The sequence below is a fragment of the Podarcis raffonei genome, chromosome 12 (assembly GCF_027172205.1).
Source record: "Podarcis raffonei isolate rPodRaf1 chromosome 12, rPodRaf1.pri, whole genome shotgun sequence".
Taxonomy (NCBI): Eukaryota; Metazoa; Chordata; class Lepidosauria; order Squamata; family Lacertidae; genus Podarcis; species Podarcis raffonei.
The window spans coordinates 25414692-25441994 of record NC_070613.1 but is presented as its reverse complement, the minus strand read 5'-3'; the positions used below and the strand labels follow the sequence as shown (position 1 = coordinate 25441994).

General features: G+C 41.3%; 1 protein-coding gene across 4 annotated transcripts in view; it reads left to right on the top strand.

Moving 5' to 3' along the window:
* Nucleotides 1-27303, top strand: part of ABCB1 (ATP binding cassette subfamily B member 1) — a 56201-nt gene that overhangs the window by 3197 nt on the left and 25701 nt on the right. For 3 of the 4 annotated variants that reach the window (XM_053409524.1, XM_053409522.1, XM_053409523.1), the window contains exons 3-12: nt 1583-1637; nt 4147-4294; nt 13476-13542; nt 16211-16402; nt 18448-18619; nt 19599-19723; nt 21008-21179; nt 23983-24096; nt 25086-25196; nt 26608-26733. In XM_053409524.1, coding sequence (XP_053265499.1) covers nt 1583-1637; nt 4147-4294; nt 13476-13542; nt 16211-16402; nt 18448-18619; nt 19599-19723; nt 21008-21179; nt 23983-24096; nt 25086-25196; nt 26608-26733 — 1282 coding nt within the window. The remainder of the gene's footprint in view (nt 1-1582; nt 1638-4146; nt 4295-13475; nt 13543-16210; nt 16403-18447; nt 18620-19598; nt 19724-21007; nt 21180-23982; nt 24097-25085; nt 25197-26607; nt 26734-27303) is intronic. The other variant, XM_053409525.1, reaches the window with a different exon arrangement.

Genomic DNA, 27303 nt, shown 5'->3' with positions numbered 1-27303 from the left:
GTGGCCAAAGTATTGGAGTCTCAGCTTCAGGATCTGTTCTTCCAGTGAGCACTCAGGGCTGATTTCCTTCAGAATGGATAGGTTTGATCTTCACCCCTTTACCAGTCTTGGCATCTCTCAAAGAGTCATGGGAGCTTAAAGGGGTCTCTTAACAACTCTCAGTACCCATAACAAATTACTGGGTACTTTGGGTGAAGTCATGCCTGCTAAAGCGGTATAAGATTGCTTGAAGCATATGCCATGGATGTGCTCATAATTCTAAACAACTCTGGTTCAGAATTATGACAAGCAAGTGAGGCTCACATGCCCTCCCTTCCCCTTTTTGCCCTAGGAGAAGATGTTTAAAGCTTCCTTTTGCTCTTTGGAATACATTTCGGGGTCCTGTTATGTCTGAATAGGTTACATAAGAATATAGCAATCCAGGATCAAAACTGTGGTTTCAAATCCTGGTTTAAATCATTGTGGTTTGGACAAACCATGCTGTCCTCTGCGTACAGCTGTAATGGGAAACCGTGATTTGTTTGAAATAGCAAAACAGATGCTGTAAACACATACGATAATATAAATATGTAAAGTTCAGCCTAAAAGAAAAACACAGATGAGAAGTGGAGAAATGAGAGATGAGAACTAAACTGAGAGATGAGATTATTGGGGGCAGGGTGTGTGTGCTAGTGAGATATATGGCTGCTATCTAAAATTTGTGAACCAGGCTTCCTCAACCTCAGCCCTCCAGATGTTTTTGGCCTACAACTCCCATGATCCCTAGCTAGCAGGACCAGTGGTCAGGGAAGATGGGAACTGTAGTCTCAAAAACATCTGAAGGGCCGAGGTTGAGGAAGCCTGGTATAAACCAACTAGGGCAAATATTTGTTGAATGCCTTGCAGAATGCTTGTAATGTATAATTTTTGACTTGCCACTGCTGTTCATTTGATATGTTCTGAGCCAATTTGGGGGGAAATGTTGTGCGGAAATGACATGCAAAGAAACCGATGACATGGTCCTCTGAGCCCTCTGAAATCTCAGAAGCTCTGGTGCAATCCCAGGATTCAGGAGCAGACCTATTCAGTTCAGATGCTTTGATGGATACCTGTTTCAATTGGGGAAAGCCTTAAATCCCTCTGAGAATACACAACCCTAGTATAATGTTGCCGGCCCTGCTGTGCTAGTTTGAAATCCTATGTCAACCCAAAATTACAGAGCCGCCAATTCTGAGGAGCAGAAAGGGATTTTAGATTTTGTATTTTAATGCCTGCTCTTACTGGTGTCTGACCATAATTTTGTGGTGATATGAGACTGACTTAAGAGATGTTACATGCACACACATTTTAAAAGGGTGCTCTGATGGTGTTTCCTGCTTGGCAGGGGGTTGGACTCGATGGCCCTTGTGGTCTCTTCCAACTCTATGATTCTATGATTCTATGAAAAGGGGCTTTAGAAATAGCTGCAAAATGCACCACACAAGAACAAATGCAATTTGCTTTTATTTTATGCCTTCAAGGGTAAATTTTGTTTTTGTTTATCGTTAACGGTTAAACTTGGTTCTTCTCTGAAATCTCACAAAGCTATTTATTATTTGTTCAGCAGTAAAGAAAAGCCAAGCAAAGAGAAGCCTAAGAAGGTCAGCCCATTTACAATGGTAAGCTCTGTTCCATGTGTATATTGTACTGTACTTCAATCGATGCACACTTCTACAGGCCCATTGCAGATGTAGCACTGGTGATCTTTTAATAGATAAGACATCAACTGTACTCTCACCTCTTTTTTCCTCAAGTGCAAATTTCACCCCTTATTCTCTTATCAGCATTAATTATGTGGTGCAGTGTAACATCTTGACCAGTGTTAACTATGGTTAGCTTTAACCAGGATCTGCAGAGTCCGTTAAACACTAATTGGGGTAAGCCTTCATGGTTAAATTAAGGCTGTGTGCACATTGCATGCTTAAAACACAGCAAGGCTGTTCTTTTTCTCAATCTGGATTGAAGCTCATTTGGGGGGAAACACATCAAATCGCAGTATTTCTATTAGAAACAACAGGAGTGATATTGGTTGTGAATAACCTTATGTGTACACCGCTTCCGAAAGCGGCTGTGGGAGCACACTATATGCAGAGTAAACAAGAATGTGTACACAGCATAGTTAGTCTTGATGATGTAACGCTATCGGAAGAAAGAAATAGTTTACATGGAGAGGCAAGGATATGGTAGTGAATGGCTGCATAATATTTGCACTAGGCTATTGTGTCAAATATTAAATGTATATTAGGTGAGTAAGGACATAAGTATGACTGATTGCTATCCATAGGGTGCTTATGTTAGGAAACATCAACCCTAAAGAACGACATCTTCATTTGCATAGAAATGTGCATTTGTTTGATTCTCTATAGTACTGGAAGCCTTCGTTTTTATCCCTTCCCATTTCCTGATGTCAGAGCCTGATTTCTTAAACTGGTGCAAATCAACTGCTCCAGATTCTTCAGCCTCCCAAAATGACATCCCACAACTATGTTATGAGTAGAGTGCAGTTTGGCAATTGCAGTTATTAAATTTATGCGATGTTCGTTTGTCAAATCAGGCAGCACAAACACCAACAAACTACTGAGTCAACTATTTGCCAGACCTATTTCGCAAGTACAGCGGTACCTTGGTTCTCAAAAGCCTTGGTTCCCAAACACCGAAAACCCGAAGTGTTCCGGTTTTCAAACTTTTTTGGAAGCCGGATGTCCGGTGCGACTGTCAGCTATTGTTTCCAGGGTGCCTGCACCAATCAGAAGCTGCGCTTTGGTTTTCAAACATTTTGGAAGTGAAATGGACTTCCAGAACGGATTAAGTTTGGTGTTTTTGTTTTTGCTATTTATTTTGCATTTTTGTTTTTGAGGCTTTTTCGGTTAATTTGTTTTAGTGACTGTGTGGATGATAATTTTCATCATCTACAATACTGTCTTATTTATTTTATAGTACAGTACATTGATTATTGCTTTCATTTTATGGATCAATGGTCTTGTTAGATAGTAAAATTCATGTTAAATTGCTGTTTTAGGGGTTGTTTTTAAAAGTCTGGAACGGATTAATCCGTTTTGCATTACAGTACTTTCTATGGAAAAGCACACCTTGGTTTTGGAATGCTTTGGTTTTGGAACGGACTTCCAGAATTGATTAAGTTTGACAACCAAGGTACTACTGTATTGCGTTCAGTTCTGCATCTTGAAATCAGTGTGGATGCATTGGAAGGAGTTCTGAGGAGGACATCAAAGATGGTCACAGGGTTGAAAGCTAGTTCTATGCAGAAAGTTTGACGAAACTGGGGATTTAGCTTGGAGAACAGGAGACTGAGGAGGGAACCTGAAGAGTGGTCATATTCTTTTCTTTAATAATAAAAACACAAGAAAAACAACAACAATTAGCTCATTAACAATACAGTAAACAGCAATGCATCCACTTTAATTTATGCAAACAGATTGATGCATGCCATCTGAATGTCTGAATAGGGGAAGCTGAGGGGGTGCTGCTGACCACTGGAATCCCCTGCTTTTAGACTCACAAAATTATAGAGTTGGAAAGGACCACGAGGATCATCTAGTTCAACCCTCTGCAATGCAAGAACATTTTGCCCAACAAAATATTGGGCTCGTTGGATGGTTGCAAAGAGGAAGAGAGGAACCCCAATGCCTGACGCTGCCCCTGTTTTAGCAAGCAGCCCGTCTCTCCTATTTGTCGAAAGCATAGATGGTTTAGATATTTTCTGACGTGGACATAACCACTCCACCAGCATCTTAACAGCACATCTTCTGCACTAAGCAGAATGCCAAAGCTCCCATACTACATTGGGCCATTTTTAGTTGTGTTCATCCTCTTGCCAAAGTACTTGTTCACAACCAATAGGAAAACTTGTATTTGAGCTACCTCAGGAGCATAGGGAACTACTAGGAGTGCCCCATCAGAGGATCTCAAGTGATCAAGGTAGAACAGTGCCACAGTTCTGTACTTGATTTAATGCCAGTGAGAAGGAATGTGGGGGGGGGAAATCAGTAGATTTCTCTTGTGATTTTGTGTTATCTGTGAAATACTGACACAATCAAATGTTTGTTTTATATGCTTTGTAAATGCACTTTACTTAAAACACTGCATGTGGATTTTTTTTGTTTTCAGTTTCGTTACGCTGACTGCTTGGATAAGTTGCTGATGATATTAGGCACCGTCATGTCAGCCCTTCATGGAGCCTCCCTTCCTCTCATGATGATTGTTTTCGGAGACATGACAGACAGCTTTGTTAATGCAGCAAAATATTTCCCTACAAGTAAGTGCTATCTTAGGGAGCAATCATTTTTGAAGTTTTCATATAGTAAATGTGTGTTTCTGTTTTTTCTATTAAATTTTTTTTTAACGTGGCAACTTTGGATATAAAACTGGGAGAAAATAAATAATTCGCTAAGGAACAGAAGCCAGAACAGCTTCCTCAGGTCTCTGACTTCCCAGCTGCATCCGAGAAAAAGAAACAGAGAATTCTTGCTTCAGCTCTTTCTTTGGTCCTGTCTAGGTCAGCCTTCGAGGACTTTGCCCCCTCTCTGTCTTTTGCACTGAAATTTCCATCAGTCCCATCTAGCACCATCAGGCTGGCCTAGGTCTAACCTTGCCACCTATTACTGCTGACTAGGCAAACTCCCTGACCTGCTTTCTTCCCTTCAAGAGTGGCTTGACATATTGAAAGGGGAAATGGCCTATGGCCTACTTTACAAAATAAAAAACAGTATCACCCTTATAGTTAAGAGTACGTAGTTAAGCTCTTAAGGCAGGTGCTCATCAATTGCCCTGAACAACTACACTTCATTAGGTACATTTTTAGGGCATGTCTAAGGATGCACATTTGCTTAGAAGTCTAATTGAACTTGATTAAACAAATGTCTGATTAAAATGGAAGACTGGACTGCATGCTCCATTTATTTCGTGGGAATGACATATCTCACACCTTCAAAACTAAGCTCATGTTCATTGCAGTAGTCAATAAAACCTGTTATTTGGTTGTATATAAGTATTTAATCAACTTACAGTATCTTGAAATAAAAGAGAAGTGCCCCTGTTCCAAAGTCCTGCAATCTACAGTCTGAAAGTGTGCACAAACTGTTCTCTTTTATACCATACTGGGGTGTGAAAAGCTGTTTCTTAATATAGCTAACTGTTTATTTTGTTAGGACAGTGAGTCTTTTGAATTATATTGGTTTTCCTGGAAGCCTCTCTCCAAGGAGAATATCTCGCCAAAATGCTAATAGCTTTCAATTGAAGTCTATTCATATCAAACTCATAAGAGAGTTTATTGGGAGATGGAGCAGTCATTCCCTGAATTAAGCTCTTAAGGAAGAAACAGCATCTTTAGCATGATTTAATGAGAAGATGGAACTAGTGTGCATTCTGTTAATAAAGCCCTTGCAGAAAACAAGTATAATTTGCAATGATTTAATGAAAAGGTGGCATCTAGGGGCGTATTTAGTATTCTTTTCTCATATTTTGGTCTTTGTTACTTACCCTAATTTCTCTTTCTCATCTGTAGTCCTTTAGAAAATGTAACTTTAAAAAAAATAAATGATCAAACTCTGTTAATTACACTGAAAAATGACCTGTCCAAGGTTCTTGCTTTGCAATCTTGAATACAGTGTCTTAAAAATTTATTTTAGTTATTTAAATGCAAAGACTGAATTAGAGGGCCCTAATAACTCAAGTAAATGATGCAGAACAACACAGAGGCTCAAAGTGCTTTTTAAAGAAGGCATTTAACCCAACTTACATTATTTTATTTTATTTTTAAAAACAGCATTACTTAGTTACACACACACCACTGCTTATTTAGTGCCTACTTGTTTATGAATCAGTTCCTGTAATGATAAGCGTATACATATTATATATATCCTTTATATCCTCATGCAACTCGTGGTGGCTTATATAGAGTTCCTAGATGCCTCCTCATCCAGGCATTGACCAGACCCAGGCTTGCTTTGCTTCAGCAAGGTGTTCGTTTCGTGTACCTTTGCACCATGTCCTGAAACCACTTATCTTTATTTTTATTTTTTTATAAGATATTTATTGAGGTTTTACAAAGACATAGGTTTACAAAAATAAAAAAGAAGTCATATATAAAAAAGGAATACAAAAAAGAGAACATAGAAAAATACATTAAAAAAAAGAAAAAAATAAGAATAAAAATCCAAAATACACAAGACAAATAGCTAAAAAAAAGAATTAAAAACAAATCCGTTCTTTGTAACTTTAAGCTCATAACTTATTTCCTTGACCTCCTCACACCTCCCCTTTATGTATTCCCATTTAAGTAATCAAATCAGCAAATCCTTACCCTCTTTCATTTATCTTAACTCTGTATCTTAACAAATTATAAATCTATATTTTCATCCATTATCAATTCATTTTTGCATATTCTTAATAACTTTGTTGCTAATGCCACTTATTTTCAATCCAACGTCATTTTAACATTCATTAATTTTACAATATTTCTGAAGATAGTCTTTAAATTTCTTCCAGTCCTCCTCCACCAACTCTTCTCCCAGGTCTCGGATTCTGCCAGTCATTTCCGCCAATTCCATATAGTCCATCACCTTCATCTGCCACTCTTCCAGGGTGGGTAGCTCTTGTGTCTTCCAATACTTTGCAATAAGTATTCTTGCTGCTGTTGTTGCATACATAAAAAAAGTTCTGTCCTTCTTTGACACCAATTGGCCGACTATGCCCAGGAGGAAGGCCTCTGGTTTCTTCAGGAAGGTATATTTAAATACCTTTTTCATTTCATTATAGATCATCTCCCAGAAAGCCTTGATCCTTGGGCACGTCCACCACAGGTGAAAGAATGTACCTTCATTTTCTTTACATTTCCAACATTTGTTATCGGGCAAATGATAGATTTTTGCAAGCTTGACTGGTGTCATGTACCACCTGTATATCATTTTCATAATATTCTCTTTTAAGGCATTACATGCCGTAAACTTCATACCAGTGGTCCACAACTGTTCCCAGCCAGCAAACATATTATGTCCGACATCTTGTGCCCATTTAATCATAGCAGATTTAACCGTTTCATCCTGCGTATTCCATTTTAACAGCAAGTTATACATTCTTGAAAGTATCTTGGTTTTGGGATCTAACAGTTCAGTTTCCAATTTTGATTTTTCCACCTGAAAGCCAGTTTTTTTATCCAAATTATAGACCTCTCTTATTTGGTAATAATGAAGCCAGTCTCGCACTTTGTCTTTTAATTTCTCAAAACTCTGCAATTTCAATTTGTCTCCTTCTTGTTCCAATATTTCCCAATATTTCGGCCATTTGGCCTCCATATTGAGTTTTTTCTGAGCCTTTGCTTCCATTGGTGACAACCACCTTGGGGTTTTATTTTCCAGTAAGTCTTTGTATCTTATCCAGACATTAAACAATGCTTTCCTGACAATATGGTTTTTAAATGCTTTATGTGCTTTAACCTTGTCGTACCACAAATATGCATGCCACCCAAAAACATTGTTGAAACCTTCTAGGTCCAAAATGTCTGTGTTCTCAAGAAGCAGCCAGTCTTTCAACCAGCAAAATGCTGCTGATTCATAGTACAATTTAAGGTCTGGCAGGGCAAATCCGCCTCTTTCCTTTGCATCAGTTAATATTTTAAATTTTATTCTGGGCTTCTTGCCCTGCCAGACAAATCTAGAAATGTCTCTCTGCCACTTCTTGAAACAGTCCATCTTGTCCAAAATTTGCAATGATTGAAACAGAAATAACATTTTTGGCAATATATTCATCTTTATAGCTGCAATTCGACCCAACAAGGAAAGCTTCAAACTTGACCATATTTCTAAATCTTCTTTCACTTCTGTCCAACATTTCTCATAATTATCTTTAAATAAATTTAGGTTCTTAGCAGTCATATTAACCCCCAAATATTTTACTTTCTTAACTAATGTTAAACCTGTCTCCTTCTGAAACCTTTCTTTCTCAATCGGTGTTAAGTTTTTCTCAAGCACTTTAGTTTTTAACTTGTTCAACTTAAATCCTGCCACATGACCAAATTCTTGAATCAGTTCCAATACTCTTTTCGTACTAGATTCTGGCTCCTGTAATGTCAAAACTAGGTCATCTGCAAATGCTTTCAATTTATATTGTTTAGCTCCGACCTGAATACCTTTAATCAACCGGTCCCTTCTAATCATATTTAGCAAGACCTCCAGGACTGAAATAAAAAGCAACGGGGAAATTGGACAGCCTTGTCGTGTGCCTTTCTCTATATTAAATTCTTCTGTCATCACATTATTAACTAATAGCTTGGCCTTTTGTTCTGAATATATTGCACTTTTACCATTTTCAAACCCTTGGCCTACCCCCATTCCCTGAAGATTTTTCTTCATAAAATTCCAAGAAATATTATCAAAAGCTTTTTCTGCGTCTATAAAAATTAAAACTGCCTTTGTATTAATATTTACTTGCAGCTTCTCCAAAATATTAATTATATTCCTCGTGTTGTCAGAAAGATGTCTACCTGGGAGAAAGCCAGCTTGATCTTTATGTTTGTTTTTTTTAAGGAATATTTATTAAATTTTCCAATTTTTTAAACAAACAAACAAACAAACAAAACAAACAGAAACATTAAACACAGGCATAAAATTCATAAACCATACTTTTAAATAACAAATTTCTCAGACCTCCTCATACTTCTCCTTCTTGTATCCCAATTAAGATTATTTGTTCAGCAAATCCTTCATTTAAAGCATTACAGCTTATAACATTACCTTATTTTTCAAACCCTTTCTTTTCCCCATCTATGTTCTTATATATTATTGCAGCTAGAAACCTCTCAATTTCAATCCAACACCATCTAACTTTCTTAAACAGCTTGATCTTTATGTATCTCTTCCACGAGTACCTTTTTTAATCTGTTAGCCAAAATGTCCGCAAAAATTTTGTAATCCACATTAAGCAGGGATATGGGACGGTAGTTCTTAAGTTGTGTCTTTTCCGACTCAATTTTCGGTATAAGTGTAATGTAGGCTTCCTTCCACGACTCTGGCACCTTTTTCCCCTCCAGAATTTCATTGCAGACCTCCATTAGTGGCTGAATTAACCAATCTTTCAGTGATCTATAATATTTGGAGGTTAAACCATCCGGCCCTGGAGATTTGCCCAACTGCATACTCTGAATGGCACCTTCCACCTCCTGTTCTGTAATTTTATGGTTCAACATTATCTTATTTTCTTGAGAGATTTTTTGTAATCCGTTTGTTCTTAAAAATTGGTCTAATTCAGTCTCTTTCTGTGGCCCTTGTGTATATAATTGTTTAAAATACCTCTGGAAACACTTTCTAATCTCCAATGGATTCTGTATGTTCTTTCCATCCACCTCTAAATTTGTAATAGTGTTTAATTTTTGTCTTTTTTTCAACTGCCAAGCTAGCAGTTTCCCACATTTATTAGCTGATTCAAATGTCTTTTGTCTCATCTGCTTAATTTTCCATTCCACTTCCTGATTTATCATTTTCATATATTGTACTTGATATAACTTTATTTCTCTCAGAATCTCTTGCGACTTTGGTTTCGCTCTTAACTTCCTCTCTCCTTTTATTTTTTCCAAAATTTTATCTTTTTCCTCATTTTGAATTCTCTTCTTTATTGCATTCTGTTGGATCAGAAACCCTCTCATAACTGCTTTGCTTGCGTCCCAGATTACTCTTTTTTCAACCATAGTGTTCAAATTTATCTCAAAATAGTCTCTCAAGATTTTTTGGGCCTTCTTGGTAACCTCTTGATCTCTAAATAAGGTGTCATTCATCCTCCATCTGAAGGAACCGATTGGTGTTAGTTTCATCTCCATCTTCACCGCATTATGGTCAGAGCAAGTTTTTGGGCAAATTTCCACTTTTCGAATCTTAGGTGCCAGTCCTCTAGTTATCCATATTTGGTCAATTCTTGTCCATGTCATTTTGGCTTCAGAGAAGAATGTTCCCTCTCTCCCAAGAGGGTTCTTAATTCTCCAGATGTCAGTCAAGTCCATATTGTCAGCCAATTCAAAAAAGGTTTTTGGTAGTCTGCCATCTTTGGTTACAGTCTGTCTCTGCGACTTGTCCATATTTGTAGATACCACTCCATTCATATCTCCCATCATTATGATATTATGGTCCATAAAATCTAACAATGTCTCCTGCAATTTCTTAAAAAATTCAGATTTCCCCTCATTTGGTGCATAAACTCCTAATATTAAATATTTTTCTCCTTGTGATTGAATTTCAATTGCCACATATCTTCCTTGATCATCTTTAAAAACAAATTTCGGTGACAGGCTCTCTTTGGCATAAATTACAACTCCTCTCTTTTTGACCTTATCTGATGAAATAAATTCTTGACCCAATCTTTTGTTAATCAATATTTTCCTATGTAGCCTTGTCACAAGTGTTTCCTGTAGACAAATTAAGTCCAATTGTTCCTTTTTCAATAAATGAAACACTTTCCTCCTCTTCTCCGGGGAATTCAATCCGTGGATATTCCAGCTTAATAATTGCAGAGACATGATGTATTTGTTCTACTTTCCTCCAACTGCTCCCAATAATTCCTCTTGTTCCAACGGTGGTATCACTTTTTCTAATTTGTCAAAACCCAAGGATGGTGGTACTTTGTCTAGTACTCCTGGTTTCAAAGCTCTTAGCTCTTCTATAACCTCTTTTTGCAAGTCTTCTTCGTAGGCTCTCAGGAATTTTTCCTTGTCTTCCACTGATCTTATTTTAAACTTTTTCCCTTTAAAAGTAAAGGATAGGCCCTGAGGAAATTCCCACCTGAAAACAATTCTGTTGCTTCTCAGCAGGGCCACCAAGTCTCCGTAGTTGGCTCTAAGATCCAATAAATATTTCGGAATATCCTTGAATATCTCCACTCTTGAATCGTTTATTTCCAAAGACTTCTGGAAGTGCAGGCTCAATATTTTGTCTCTCTCTTCTTTTGATCGAAGGGTAATCAGACAGTGTCTCGCTCTGCTCTTTCTCCCTCCTTTTCCAAGTCTAAATGCTGTTACTATCTTGAAATCTTGATTAGCATCCAAGTTCCAGAATTCTGCAAATTCCTTCGTAAGAAAATCACTTAAATTGTCCTTTTCCAGCTCAGGGACCGACCTAATTCTCAAATTAATCTGTTTTTCCTTAAGTTCAATCATAGACAGGAGCACCCTGTGATCCTTAAGTTCTTTGCATATAGGTGGTATCTTTTCCTCTACCGCCTGCACTTTTTCCTTTGCTTCCTCCGCTGTCTTTTGATTCGAAGCAGATTCTTGCAATAGTCTTTCAATAGCTTCTGTATTAGAATTTACCTTCTGCCCCAAATTATTAAGGCTAGAAGTGTTCTGGTCAATTTTAGTAGTCGCTTCAGTAACTTGGTTGCTTAATTTTTCCAAGCTTTCAAAAATTTTGTTTAAAACTGAAGTAAATCCCTCTTCAGTAGCCATTCCTTTAGGCCCAACTTGCACAGGATCTTTCCCTTGTGCAAAATCTTTCCCTTGTGGTGCAGAAGGGGCCAGTGCAGATGGAGGAGCAGATACCGATGCTCTACGTTGCGTTCCAGTAGTCTGCTGTTGTCTAACCTTTCCTGATCTTGTTGTCTTTTCTGGAAGCAAGTCTGCCATACCTCTTTATCTGAAGTCTGGAAGTCAAGGTCGCTCCCACAGTCCGAACTTGTTTTGCTGTGGAATTTTCCCAAGCCAGTCAGGAGTGGAAAATCCCCTGGCTGGTTGCAGCAATTTCAAGATTCCTCTAGGGGGACACAGTAACAGTCAATAATGATACAGTAAAGTCTCTCTTCCGATTTTCCAAAGTCCCCCTTTTGCAAAAGAGGAAAACAACAGTTCCAAATTCAATGTAACCCTCAGAGTAAAAATGTCTCACTTGCAGAGTTACCTGTCACAAAGTAACATTGTCCATAGATAGTGCGGTTTCTCAGTGCAGCAAATTTTATCAGTCTGACAGTCCGTTCCCAGGGATTAAGTGGTGGTCTTTTGCTCCTTTCCCCCCACTTTTCTTGCAGGCAATGTATGTTTCTCTTCCTCCCTCCCCTCTCCTGCAATTCCGGGAGGGAGATCTTTCAATTTGACATTAGGATTTGAGTCCTTTTCTTCCCCCACTCTCCAGCGCTAGCTTAATCAGTCTTTGCTTTGATCTATATACAGAAAGGAAGGCGGACTTCCTGTTTACGCCGTTCCCGTTTCAGTACCAAATTAGTCTTCTTTTTCATAAGTCCCCGAGTCTTTAAACTTGACCTACTCACGGGTAGTTATTTTTTAGCCGAATCGTCCCAGAAAAAAGGTCGGTGCTCTCCGGTAACGGCTGCGCGGCTTCACTCCACGGGAAGAGAAGATGGCTCCCAGCACCGCGCCTGTCTCCCCGTTCCGCTCCGGAGCCCTTTACAGGGTCCCTTTGCGTTTAGGGACCCTTTGCTAAAGGTGCCCGCTGAGTCACACGCACACAGGCTTCTCCCGCCTGTAGTTTTCTAAAGGGTCCCCGCGTCGCCGTCGCAGGTAGACCCGATTTCCGAGGAGCAATCCCCTCACAGCAGGGGGGGATCAGCCATTACCGATGGCACTGCCTCCGGAAGTTTTATCTTTATAGCTGATCAATTGTCTAGCTGATCTTACAGTTCTTTGACTCAACCGGCCTCTTCCTTTGGAAACCATGCAGTCTTGGTTTCAAGGAAAAGCGCTGCAGAATAGGAACCGTGGGATTTCACTATGTTTGGGGTCTCTAACGTGGTGACGATGGGCACCATGCTGGTTTGAGGAACCCCTCCCCATTAATGCTAAGGTTTCCAGCCACTTCCAATTAGGGTGGGTTGTTTGGTTGAGGGGTGTTGCTTACTTTTTTCTCTGTGTTTGGTTTGTTTTGGGGTGCCTGTTGATGGTGATTTTTTTGGGGTGTGGAAAGTTTTGAGCGCCACCTGTTTTTCTATGGTGAAATGGCTGTTTTGTGGTGCCCATAACAGTTTACTGGGGGGAATTCCCAATGTGGCCAGGTGTCCAAGTAGGCTAGGAGCCCCTTCACTATGGGATTAGAAAATACAGTAGCCGAAGTTGTGCAGTGTCTGAAATAATGCTCCTGATAAATTAACCGTAGAAGCTGCTAAGGTGATAACGATGACTTGAGAGGATATATCAAATTCAACTTTTTTTTTTCTCAAAAGGACCTTACATTCACGTTCAGCTAGAAAAAGTAAATCAGTTTCCAGGAGGAGGAGAGGGAACAGCCAGAAAGGAGGGCAGCCTGAGACATTCACCCAGATATGAGCAAAGGACATCAGTGGGGCTCTGCAACTGTTTTGAGGTCCTAAGTGTGGCTCTGATCATGGTCTGTCATGGATGGGAAATAGGCTGAGCTGCACCAAACAACGAGCAAAAATGAGTTGGTCGTGTGATAGTGCTATCTTTAATAATAATCACTTAACCTTTCCCCCCATTTCCTTTCATTTAGGTAATGAATCTTTAGTTAATGTATCTCTCCCTAATATTTCTGAAACCCTGCAACAGCAAATGACAAGGTACCTTTTTATTTTATTTTCTAAGGCATTTCGATCATTACATATACCGGTATTTTGTTCCGTATCTCAGATGTCCCTTAATATAACAAGGTAGGTAGTGTGAGCCTGGATACAGTATGGCAGTAGTCTGAAAGTCAGCTTGTGGTCTGAATATGTTTAACAGGTATCAAAAAATCTGAACAGTTGCTTGAAGGAATCGGACTGACCCTCAGATGACTGCTGTCTGTGGCAGCAGTGCCCTTCATCCCCTTTCCATGAATAGAAGTTAGCTAGATCCATGAGTACAAGTTGACTAGATTGATACACTGGCAACAAGAAAGCACCTTCTACCACACCTGTGGACAACAGGCTAGCATAAGGAGTATTGAGCAGGCCAGATGGTACTTACAACTCTGGCCCCTTTCAGTACCTCACTGCCATTGGCTCCCATTCCTTGCATTTGTTGCTTGAGGCAACAGCCTCACTCCACCTAATGGTAGGGCCATCCCTGGTAGACCTTTATGACTGTACTGCAGTCTTGAGAACCTTGCCTGCGTGGGTGTGGTTCAGTCACCCAGAACGGTGGGAGGAAAACATTCCTGTGCAGAAAAATGCCGCTACCAGCCAAGAGAACTCCAGTATGGTCACAGAACATAGTTTGGTAATCATATTTATTTATATATATTATGATTCCCATGTTGAGCACTGTCTCAGGGATGTTTTCCACATGGCTGGAGTAACATATAAAACAGTTAAAGCCTATTAAGCTCTCCTTTCCCATTTCTTCTCCCCTTTTGCCTTTTGCCCTCTCCCTTCCAGTTACCTTGTGCCCTTCATTATGAATGTGAATACAAGCCTTAATCCAACTCATTTCGTTTACATAGTTGGAACTTTGACCTCTTGAAGGCCCAGCCCGTATGTACAAAGGGCAGAATGCATCCTGGATGAAAGCCTGAACTTGTTTGCTTCTGAAATCAATCTATCATTGCAAGCGCAATAAATTATGTCTCCTATGATAGGAGAAAAAAAAGAAAAGCCCAAGTGATTTCACAAGCACAAAAGACTAGAGTTGAAAAAATGTGTAGGGTTGTCACTGTACGTGTTAAGTAGGCATGCCATTTCCTTCACATGCTCTGTCAAAACCTCACCTTTCAATGAGGACATCTCACTACAATGAACTCTTGCTGTCTTGCACCTCAGCTGCTTCAGGATTTATACCCTGTTATTTATGTATTCCTAAACAGGGGTGCCATGGCCCCGGGAGCAAAGTTCTTGAGGCAATGCGAACCAGGCAATCCCCCCCATGACCCCATTGCTCCTCTCTGCCCGCCAAGAGCCACGTCAGCCTCTTGGGCTCCCCCTGTGCAGGCGGGCAAGCGGGTCAACATAGCCCTGCTTTGCTGCTTTGGGGGTGGGATTGCCCTGGTGGCGTTGGCAGTGAGGGCTGGGCTGGTGCCTCCTGCCCGCCCCGGGAGATGGCAATCTATTCTATGCCACTGCAACAAAGGTATTGTTTTAAAGGGTGCCCCCCAACTTGGTTCCATAAACTCAACTCTAGTGCCCCCCTACTCTACCCTATAAAAAAGCATTATTCAAAATATAATGACCCACTAGCACAATAAATAGTGCAATAAAATTCGGAATAATAACAATTAATTGTACATTTATTCAAAACCCAATTAAAGCTATTTAGCTTAATTAACAATGATGATGATAATTAATTCAACAACAGTGGTATCACTGGTAGTCAGTGATACCAGCTTTTCAAAGTCTCATAATCATTTACACCTCCAACTCCCCACCCTTCTCGTTTGCCTCTTAGTGCAACAAACTAAGATCACTGAAAGGAAAGTAACAGTTAATGACATGGGGGGGGAGAGGAGGCAAGCTTCTTGTTTGGAGGGGGTTTACTCCCTTTCGCACCCTTCTGGAGCCACCCTTGGAAGTACATCTTCAATTAACACACATTTAAGCTATGGAAACTGCTACCATAAAATGTCGTGATTAAAACTGCAATCCTAACTCTTTACCTGGGAGTAAACCCCACTGAATTCAATAGGACTTAATTCTGAGTAGGCATGATTAGGGTCGCACTGATAGTTGGCAAACTCAACCTCAAATGGCATGGAAAGGGAACTGGAGAAATTCATGGGAGGTCACGTTAGCAATAGCTCTAGTTGTGAGTGAATGACTGTGTTATCTCCAATATCAGAATACCAGGTGGTGAGTCCCAGCTTCAGAGAGCCAGAATGGTGTGATGGTTAAGAGTGCTGGAGATGAGGGTTCAAATTTCCAGTCAGCCGCAAAGCTTACTGGGTGACCTTGGGCCAGCCACCATCTCTTAGCCTAACCTACCTCACGGGGAGGAAATGGGGGGAAGAGGAGAACCATGGAGGAAAATATACAGTAAATGTAAAAAATAAAATAATAATAATAAATAATAAAACTATCACTTCCCTGTCCTGCTTGTGGAATTCCCATAGGCACTTTTGTTAGCCGCAGGGGGCAGGAGGAGATGCTGGACTAGATCGCGATGGGCTCCAGCATTGAGACAACCATTTTAACTGTGCATATTGAATGTATTTTATACTCACAAATGAAAAAGATTCTTCCCAAAGACCATTTTGTGATGCTAAAGACTTGCACGGGTGCCCTTCTTGAACTTGCCTCTGCAACATTGTGCTTTCAGACATTCATACTATTACTCAGGAATAGGAGCTGCTGTCCTTATTGCTGCCTATGCTCACATTGCATGCTGGACACTGGCAGCCGGCCGCCAGATCAAGAGAATTAGGCAACACTTTTTCCATGCTGTCATGCGGCAAGAAATTGGATGGTTCGATGTAAATGATGTTGGGGAATTGAATACTCGTCTTATAGAGTGAGTATGTCTATTTAATACGTGGCTGATGTATTTTCTTCAACAGAAAACTGTTACTGGCTTGATTAATCCGCGTAAAAAAATTGTGCTCGTTCCAGAAGCTGCAGTTAGTGCAGAATGCTGTGGCACAATTGCTGATTGGAGTGAGACTTTGCTAGCATATAGCACCTGTGCTCAACTGGTTTCTAATCTGCTGCCGGGTGAAGTCCAAGTATATAAAGCCCATAACAACTTTGTGACCAGTTTATCTGTGAGATTGCCTTACCCTATAAATGCCGTTGTGACCAACTCAATCTGCGGAACTGGCACTGCACCATGTATCACATAATACCAGTCACACATCTGGACGACCTACACTTTGGAAGCCCCTGTCTGTTGAAATCAGGAAGTCATCTACACCATACTCTTTTTGATGCCTACTAAAAGCATTTTTTTTAGACCCAGTTTTCCAGAATGCTGATGTGTTTTTAGTTTATTGCAGGTTTTGATTTTCTGAATGTTTAATTGGTGTGTTTTTTTAACCATTACCTTGTTTTCTTCTTTTTGCAAAGCACTTTGAGGTTTTCTAGATACAAGCAAAATATAAATTTTATGAAATAAATAAAAGCACAAAAGCAAGCAGAGGTTCCTGTATATTGGTAGGGTTTTAGGTGTTCAGTTTTTAAAGTAGAATTGCTCAGCTTAAAGTAGTACAGTGGTACCTCGGGTTACATACGCTTCAGGTTACATATGCTTCAGGTTACAGACTCCGCTAACCCAGAAATAGTGCTTCAGGTTAAGAACTTTGCTTCAGGATGAGAACAGAAATTGTGCTCCGGCGGCATGGCAGCAGCAGGAGGCCCCGTTAGCTAAAGTGGTGCTTCAGGTTAAGAACAATTTCAGGTTAAATACGGACCTCCGGAATGAATTAAATACTTAACCCGAGGTACCATTGTATTGTTCATATTAAAGCAGAGAGGAATATTAAAATTGAGAGAGAAAAAAAATTAATAAGGGGGAAAGGGCAAGAGGTTTAGGATCCAGTGCAAAAAACCTAATGGGTTGTATCCAATGTAGCGCTAAGTTAAAGTCACTTAATGGTGTATTTGTTTCTTGGGTGAAATGTTTTGCGGCAGTGGGATTCTGTTGCGCAAGAGAGTGTGTAAGCTGGTTGCTGGTAACTTTGTTGGCAATGACTGCTCATCATTCCTGAGATGTGCAGCTTTTGTGACCAGGCGCGGGCTGCCCTGGCCCATGGGGTCACGCCTACATTAGCTGCCCGTTGCTCCTCCCCCTGGGCTGTCCCCATAGGCTGCAGGGCTTCCACCTGGCCTGCACCATCAGCCAATCCGGGGGCGGAGCTGGGAGCCAGAAAAGGAGACTGCTGGCAGCGCAGGTCAGCCATTTCGGTGCAATCTATTGCACAACGAGTTTCTCCTAGTGCAACTGCTGCATTGGATTCCTCTGTTGCGCAGCATTAAAATGCACCTGCCCGCTAGCACAAGGGCCTTTGCACAGGGAAGGTAGGGAGCTGCTTTATACTGAGTCCATGTAGCTCAATCTTGTCCACACTGACAGGCAGCAGCTCTGCAGGGTCTCCTAGTCCTACCTGCAGATACCAGGGATTAAATCTGAAAAGCAGACATTCTACCACTGAGTTATGGCCCTTCCCTTCTAGCAGATACAGAATGCTGGATACACCCCGTGTCCCAGTCCCTAATAATGCTACTGCTGTCAACTGTGGAAGAATATTGTTAGTTCATTGAAGATTATGCTGCGATAAACCTGCCCTTAAAGTGTCCCATGACTCTTGTAAAATATCCACGTAGATCTGAAAGGCTTTGCAGGAAGGGGATGGGGATCAGAATAAAAGTAATTACTACTTTTTTACTTTCGATGAGAACCTGTAGCATTGGCATCCGTATCTCTGGGGCTAAATGAATATTTTGTAGCATTTGAGTTGTGAATTCAGTAGCAGCGTAACAGGAATGCCTTGTAGAAATGCATCTTGTTGGTTTTCCTGACCTAAATTTTGCCCTAATCGGTTTACCTTGATTTGTTTTTAGCGATGTCTCCAAGATCAACGAAGGAATTGGTGACAAAATGTCAATGCTCATCCAGGGAGTAGCTACATTTCTAACAGGATTTATAGTCGGGTTTGCTAAAGGGTGGAAATTGACTCTTGTAATACTTGCGGTCAGTCCTGTTCTGGGGCTCTCAGCTGCAATCTGGGCAAAGGTGGGTATAATTTTGCTGAAATGCTAGGGTACCGTGCACAATAAGTATTGTTCAGTCATGAAAACACCACTCTGGCTACCTCTAAAACTTTGCTTCCAATGGTTTTTGTGTTGAGCAGAGATAACTAAGGTCAGCGAGGGCTTTTATCTTTCTGGCAAGCTTCTTTGCTTCCTCGTAGCATCAGGTTAGCCCAGAAGCCATGTTCCCTTCTGGGCAACATTCAGAGGGATGCCCGTGGGGGTAGGCCAGAGGCAAACATGGATGGAGCAATGGATGTGAATGTGGACCTTAGTTTCTGCTCACATACCACACTATCCTTCGTCCAGACAAGCAAGAGGCGTTGTCAGAGTTCAAGGCCACATTTCAGCTAGTCAGAAGCATTTGGGATGCAAAGCAAGACCAGTGATGGTTGTGGCCTGGAGAGAGGTGGGACACTGTGGGGACGGTTCTGAGGGCCAGATAGGGAGGCTTGGAAGGGCCACATTTGGCCTCTAGGCCTGAGTTTCTCTACCCATGACCTAGATCAGGGTTACCCAAACTTGAGTCTCTCCAGCTGCATTGAGACTACAGTTTCCATCATCCCTAACCACTGGTCCTGCTGGCTAGGGGTGATGGGAGTTGTAGTCAAAAACAGTTGGAGACCCAAAGTTTTGGAAAGCCTGACCTAGATAATTTCCCACAATATGTACATGTCTACAACATCACTATCACATGAACAGCATGTGAAGCTTTTCTGGGGGAGGGGAGTGTTGAGTGATTGGGTATTGCCTGTGTGGTCTCTCCATTGGTGGCCCCTGCTTTGTGAATATTAATTAGAATACGCAGGGACACAGATTCTCGACCACTGTATTACACTACGATTGTTTTGGAGCATTGTTTTTTTTAATAGGGAAGTATAGGGGAAGGAAAAGAAGCAAGTGTCTCACACACAATTGTATTGGATCATAGCATTGAAACTGGCAATGTCTTTATCTCACAGGTCCTTACTGCATTCACCAACAAGGAGCTTGCTGCATATGCAAAAGCTGGATCTGTCGCTGAGGAGGTTCTCTCATCAATTAAGACGGTGATGGCTTTTGGAGGACAGAAGAAAGAAATTGAGAGGTCAGGTTATGTTTTGTGGCCACTGGCTATAGATATACACCTGGATTATTCTGTATTTGACTTTTTCCAAACCTAGGGTTGCCATATGTCCGGAATTTCTCAGACATTCGGAAGCAGTGACTGGATGGAAATTGCTAAAAAATTCTGGGAAAATCCAGACATATGGCAACCCATGTGGGCAGTGTCACTTTTGGTAATTTTGCTTAAAAATAGCTCAAAAGCTTCTTCTTTCTTTTCTGCAAATTTGCCCAAAAGGGTCAACAACTTTGGCCAAAAAAAACCCAACAACAACTTTTCTGTCTGGATTTTCACTGTTTGAAATATGGCAACCCTACCAAACTCTAAATGATAAAATCTGAACCCTGGCTAAATGCCACCAAAGGTTAGTGAGCAGTAGGCCAGTAACCCCCCCCCCCCCCGCTTGTTGATGATTTAAAATGAGAAGGGCCATAGCTCAGTGGCCTGGAAAGTTAAGATGCCTATGGAACTGCGACCCCTGGGCTTGAGGCTCCTGATCCCTAATTTAAACATTCCCTATGTAGCTACTCCTGTCTACAGGTAATTGGCAGACAAGAGATAGGTGGCAAACTGAATTTCAAGTGAAGCCATACAGTGATCCTTCCACTGTTTCTGGCTCCTAGAATGTCATGTCTTGACCACATCATATAGCACAGAACCTTCCAAACTTTTCCTGTTACTGACACACTTTTTAGACATGCATCACTTCGCGACACAGTTACTCAGTTTTACTAGCAAACTGGAGGTTAAACTAACCCCTTTCCAACTCTGGATGACACACCTACACACTGCAGCCGACACGCGCACCACAACACACAGTTTGGAAAGCTCTGCTACAGCAATTGTGTTGACCATTCAAAATATTGTAGGGGCAATTATTGAACTAGGGGGTGTGAGAGAAGATTTTAAAAGTTGAAATGATTATGTTAACAGACATTTGTTAACAGATTATGTTAACAGATATCTTGGCATTTGTTTAGGACCTAACTGGCTAGTTGTTGTTTTTTTAGCAAATTGCATAAATTTCTGCAGAAGGAATGATCTTTTGGAACCACTAAACATACATTTTTATCACTTCTGTGTAGGATTTTAAAATATATGTACTGGACATAGATATGTTGACTACCAAAAATATTTTATGTGTGAATGGACTGGGTATTTTCAAAGAAATTCTAGCAAAAATAAATAATAAAAATGGGAGAGAAAATGCATTTTCCTAGCAATTGGAGATCACATAATTCAATCAGGTTGCTATTTTTCTTTCAGATATCATAAAAATTTAGAAGATGCTAAAAGACTTGGAATTAAAAAGGCTGTGACTGCCAATATGTCCATGGGGATTGCTTTCTTATTAATATATGCTGCATATGCTTTGGCTTTCTGGTATGGAACTACTTTGATACTGGATGAAGGTTACAGCATTGGGAAAGTCCTGACAGTAAGTGTTGGTGAACAGCTGTTCAGTCTTCTCTCCATAAAGGTAAAGGTAAAGGGACCCCTGACCATTAGGTCCAGTCGTGACCGACTCTGGGGTTGCAGCACTCATCTTGCTTTATTGGCCAAGGGAGCTGGCGTACAGCTTCCAGGTCATGTGGCCAGCATGACTAAGCTGCTTCTGGCGAACCAGAGCAGCGCACAGAAACACCGTTTACCATCCCGCCAGAGTGGTACCTATTTATCTACTTGCACTTTGACGTGCTTTCGAACTGCTAGGTTGGCAGGAGCAGGGACTGAGCAACGGGAGCTCACCCTGTTGCATGGATTCGAACCGCCGACCTTCTGATCAGCAAGTCCTAGGCTCTGTGGTTTAACCCACAGCGCCACCCGCATCCCCCCCCACCAAAAAAAGGACATATTCTGCACTGAAATTCAGGATTGCTCAGAGGCTAAGTGGGTCTTTGTGATGAATGATGAGGCTCTGTACATTTCACTACCTATGAACTGTCATATTGGTAGATGCATAAAAGCACCCACAAAATAAATCAAGTATTGTATTTTTTTATGCTCCTCCTCCTCCTCCCAAAAGAGCTAAGGCTGCCAGACAGCAAAACTATGCCATTTTGGAAAAACATTGACCCTGTTTGCTGGGACTGATGGGAATTGTAGTGCAGAAGCATCTTGAGGGCCAGAGGTTCCCCACACCTGGTCTAGACCATACTGAGCTAGATAGATCAATGGTCTCAGTATAAGGCAGCTTCCTATTTTCCCCCAGGCTCTGGGGGGTCCTTGAGCAAGACACCCTCCATGTGCCAAATTCAGCAGGTCTACCACCTAACTGCAGTAGATTCCAGGATGTTTTTGTCAGTGGGAACCCATGCTGGGATTGTGGGCTGCCTGCAAATGTCCAACCTTGCCAACGCTTGACACTGTCCCTGTCTGTCACTTTGAGACTGTCCCTTTGGACCAGTCTGTTGGTTCATAGCTTTGCTTTGCTTTCCCCATATCCAAGTCTGTGATGACCTGGTCTGCTTGCTCCATCGCTGACTCATTTTCTTCTGTGTCCCTGACCTTGCTTGAAGTTTCTACTTCAAGTTCCCAGGTCTGTGACGCCAAGTGCATCCTGGTTTATCCCCTGACACATGCGCTAGCTTCCTTCCATTGTGCAGCCGAGCATTGTGGTGCTATGCTCCCCCTGCCAATTTCCACCTATTTAAGCAAGGAGGAGGAAAGGGGCTGTATATTATGATTTGGGGAGGCTCCGCATATCTCTCGTTCACTTGCTGGCGCAGCATGAAAAGGCATAATTTGGGGGGCAGGTGGGGGAGGTACACAGTGTTTTTCATCCCCTCCCCTGTTCTGCCTTCCAAAATGTGGAACCAGGCATTAGGAAAAAATTAATGCATACGGAGCTGCTCTAGGCCTCATAAATAATGCTTTTAGGCATATGAGGATTTTCCATTGATTTAGCAGAATAGTTGGTTTGTGGCTTGATAACTTAAGGGGATCCAGAAGCATCATCTCAAGATAATTTTCATTGGTTCATGAGCCACTGCACAAACCTATCTGGTGAAGGCCCTGGGCCTGGTGGCTGTGAGGTTGACTTTAGCGCCTGAGCAGGTTTCCACTGTGGGTTTTCTAGAGTAGGGTGATCTTTCATGAAGCAAGTGACACAGAGTTGCCTGGTGATACTCCACTACTGACAAGGTTAGCATGGCATTTTATGCAGAGAGAATCTAAAAACACTATTTTGCAGTGGAACTTTTTCCTTGTACTTAAACCTTTCCCTGTGCTTATACCTGCTTGATCTCATTAAAATTGGATATAACATTCTCTGGACTGCATTATTTTTAAGGGGACAGGAAATCAAGTTGCCACTGGATTATGTTTTGTGCTGTTGTTCTTGTTGTTTATTTGGAAGTATAACGTGCTTTCTAGAAACTGTAATTACCTGCTGGGAGCCTCCATTTGGCTTGGGGTGGGGCCTGACAGGCTCTATAGAGGGCTGCTGCTGCTGCTTCTCAACAGAGAGGGCTTCTTTTTTAATATTGTTTTTTATTTTTATCTATGTCATTTAAAATTGTTATTGATATTAATGTTTTAGTTTTAGATTTTATGATTTATGTGGAAATGGTTTTCCATTTGGTTGTGTACCTTTTGATGTGTTTTATTTATTGTTTATGACTTTTGTTATGTTGATAATTATGTAAATCTTGTCATGTTGTAAGCTGCCTTGAGCATTGTTTTAACTATGGAAAGGTGACATACAAGTAAAATGACGGTGGTGGTGATTTACTTTTCAGTAAATATGCTTAGAACCGGGCTTTTAGAAGTTCCTTGGAATTTCTCTGGATTGCACTCAATCAGGGATCTTATCAGATATTTAATCCTCAGTACTTTTTACTGAGCTTTCATCCTGATTTGCACAAAGTTTGTGGGGAGGGTGTTTAATGCTGGCTACTTATTGAGATTTCATTACAGTATTTCTATGTGGGAAGATTATGCAATTGTTATCCCATTATTTTTTTAAAAAGTGCATTTCCTCATTACTTTCTAATCTTTTTAGTGGGTGGAGTGACCAAAATGTCAAATCCGCTTTAATTATGCAACCTGTGTTTGCTGGTATGCGATCCCATCTGCAAAAAAATGACAGTCTGGAAGCACCAGCCAGCCTTTGTTATCTGCTAGATACATGTCTGTTTGCTGGAGATCAGACACATCACAGTTAAGGAATGTGGATCCTATCTGGCAAAAAGGATTCATAAACATATTTTCTTTCTGTTTTGAAAAATATCCCTGTTTAGGTCTTCTTCGCTGTTCTGATTGGCGCCTTTTCCATCGGTCAGGTGACTCCAAACCTAGAAGCGTTTGCTATTGCAAGGGGAGCAGCTTATGCAATATTCAACATCATAGACAATGTAAGCCTCCTTTTTAGAGCCGTAGCTTGAAATGATAGTGAGCCAAAATGTCTGAGATCTGTTGTAAGTTTGTAATCACCGCTGGCTGAGATCTGCCTACCTCACAAGGTTGTTGTGAGGATCAAATGTGGAGGGGGAGAACAATGTATGTCGCTTTGGATCCCTTGGAGGAAAGGGAGGGTATAATTGCAGTATAAAGGTAAAGGTAAAGGTACCGCTGCCCGTACGGGCCAGTCGTGTTCGACTCTAGGGTTGTGCACCCATCTCACTTAAGAGGCCGGGGGCCAGCGCTGTCCGCAGACACTTCCGGGTCACGTGGCCAGCGTGACAAGCTGCATCTGGCAAGCCAGCGCAGCACACGGAAACGCCGTTTACCTTCCCGCTAGTAAGCGGTCCCTATTTATCTACTGGCACCCGGGGGTGCTTTCGAACTGCTAGGTTGGCAGGCGCTAGGACCGAGCAACGGGAGTGCACCCTGCCACGGGGATTCGAACCGCCAACCTGACGATCGGCAAGTCCTAGGCGCTGAGGTTTTACCCACAGCGCCACCCACGTCCCCTAATTGCAGTATAGGTAGTAATAATAACATACCCCTTTTCCTTCCCTGCTATGGTTGCAAGGAAAATCCTTCCTCTGATGTTGGTGTTGGGAAGAAATCCTCTCGGTGGAAGATTTTCTTCCTGGCTAATGATGGCCTTAGATGAGGTGGGGTGTTAGTTGGGGCTGTGGTAGGGAAGAAAGAGTTAAACCTCTCTTTCCCATGACTGTGTTCCTGATTGAAAGGGGGAACTGTTTGTTGTAAAAGGAAAAAACTTGTCAAGTTTGCTAAGGACAGTAGCATCTAGTCTAGATGGGTCTCCACTGGTGATGGGTGTATGAAGTGAACAGAATCTTTACATGCTAGCTTGGTATCCAAAATTTCACTTTGCTTCCAAGTTTCAGAAGAATGAAACTGACCTGAATTTGACTTTTTCTTTTCTTTTCTACAGGAACCTAAAATTGACAGTTATTCACCAGCTGGCTACAAACCCGACCAAATTAAAGGAAACCTGGCTTTCCAAAATGTGCATTTCAAGTATCCCTCAAGGCCAGATGTTCAGGTACTCTATGAGTTAAAATCCATACAAATTCCCACTTACTGCCATTGAAAATTTAACATTATGTTTGCAAGTGTTAAGAGAAAAATCAACACATAGTCCGAATGGTGTTTAAAATGCATAATAAAGCTCAACTGTTCTAAGTGCTTTTGTAGACATAGACTCATAGAATTGTAGAGTTGGAAGGGACCCAAGGGTCATCTAGTCCAACCACCTTCAATAAGAACCTTTTGCCTAAAGCAGGGCTGAAAACCCTATTGGAGCTGAACAATAACTGAGTCCCACTGACCCCCGTACTGAAAGCAGATTCTTCACACCGATACAAATGTTGGACGTCTTGGGTACAATCTGCATGAAAATCCTTTTTGTTTGTGAGGCATCCTCTTATCAGTATTTTTGCAAATGTATTTGCTGTTCATTTTCATTATTATTTCTTACCTGCCCTTCCCCAGATTCTTCCAGTGTCAGTTATATATATTCTTCCAGGGGCAGCATATAAAAACACAGTAGAATTAAAACAGCAATAAACACCAACAACCCCCACCCATAAAGACATAATGGTATAAACACTGGGTTCTTTTGTGCTGTAAACTGTTATCTAATTTTTTTGAGCTGTCATCTAATTTTTTGAGTTTTTGAAGCTCAGTAGTGAATGCTGGTTTTGACATTTCCTGGCTTTTGTCCTTTAAAGCTAGACAAACACAGACAAAAACACACATACCTCCATATATGGCCCAATCAGACTTGCTGTGATAAAATCTGTTTCAAGGCAATTAACATAAGAAGAGCCTGCTGGGTCAGGCCAATGGCCCATCTAACTCTTCATCCTATTCTCACACTGGCCAACCAGGTGCTTGCGGGAAGCCAGCAAGCAGGATTCAAGCACAAGAGCATTCTCCCCTCCTGTGGTTCCTTGTTGTTGTTGTTTAGTCGTGTCCGACTCTCCGTGACCCCATGGACCAGAGCACGCCAGGCACTCCTGCCTTCCACTGCCTCCCGCAGTTTGGTCAGGCTCATGTTTGTAGCTTCGAGAACACTGTCCAACCATCTCATCCTCTGTCGCCCCCTTCTCCTTGTGCCCTCCATCTTTCCCAACATCAGGGTCTTTTCCAGGGAGTCTTCTCTTCTCATGAGGTGGCCAAAGTATTGGAGCCTCAGTTTCACGATCTGTCCTTCCAGTGAGCACCTAGCAATTGGTATTGAGAAGCATCACTGCCTCCAATTACAGGTGTTTGTGTCAGGCAAACTTGCTGTGTCTGATTTGTACTTACGAATGTGCTCCACTGTCGCTCACTTTTCTCTGAGCTTGCATCATGACTGTGCATTCCAAGGACCTGGATACTGCACAACCCTTGCAAATAAAATAAAATAAAATTATAGCAGCTCTCACTGTGTTCCCCCCCCTCTCATCCAGGTGTTAAAAGGCTTGAATCTGAAAGTTAACAGTGGACAGACAGTGGCCTTGGTAGGCAGTAGCGGTTGTGGGAAAAGTACGACTGTTCAGCTGATCCAGAGGTTTTATGATCCTATTGAAGGCATGGTAAGATACTGGATCCAAATGCCCATAAAATGTTTCTTCCCCCCCCCCCCATGAGCACTGTCAATATCAAATGTCAGATTATGGATATTTTATTTGACCTGGGTGTAAAAGTCTGATATCCTATATCTGCCCTGAAGTATTCAGGGTAAATAGTGTCAGTCTTGCTGTTAATATTCTTCAGATGAAATTCTTACACTTGCTTTTCTTTATAATATAAACTCAAAGCTAGTTATGAAAGAATTAGTAAAACACATAAAATGCAGTAAAAACAGTTGAAATGGAGCCGAAACCTATTTCAAACAATAAAACCAAGAGGCAGGATAAAACAATTCAGCATAAAAATTGGGAGGCAGAACTCTGGGCTGTACAGAATGAAAACCAGGAAATATAACAAGGTCTTGGGAGTTCAACAGGAAGGAGCAGGACAGAACACTCTAGGGATGAAGTTCCACATCCGCACCATGCATCTAAAATGCATGGCTTCCCCAAGGAATGTACAGTTCCCTGGATTCTTTGGCGAGAGAGTCATGTGCTTTAAATATGGGGCAGCATGTGTGCTGCAACAGAGAA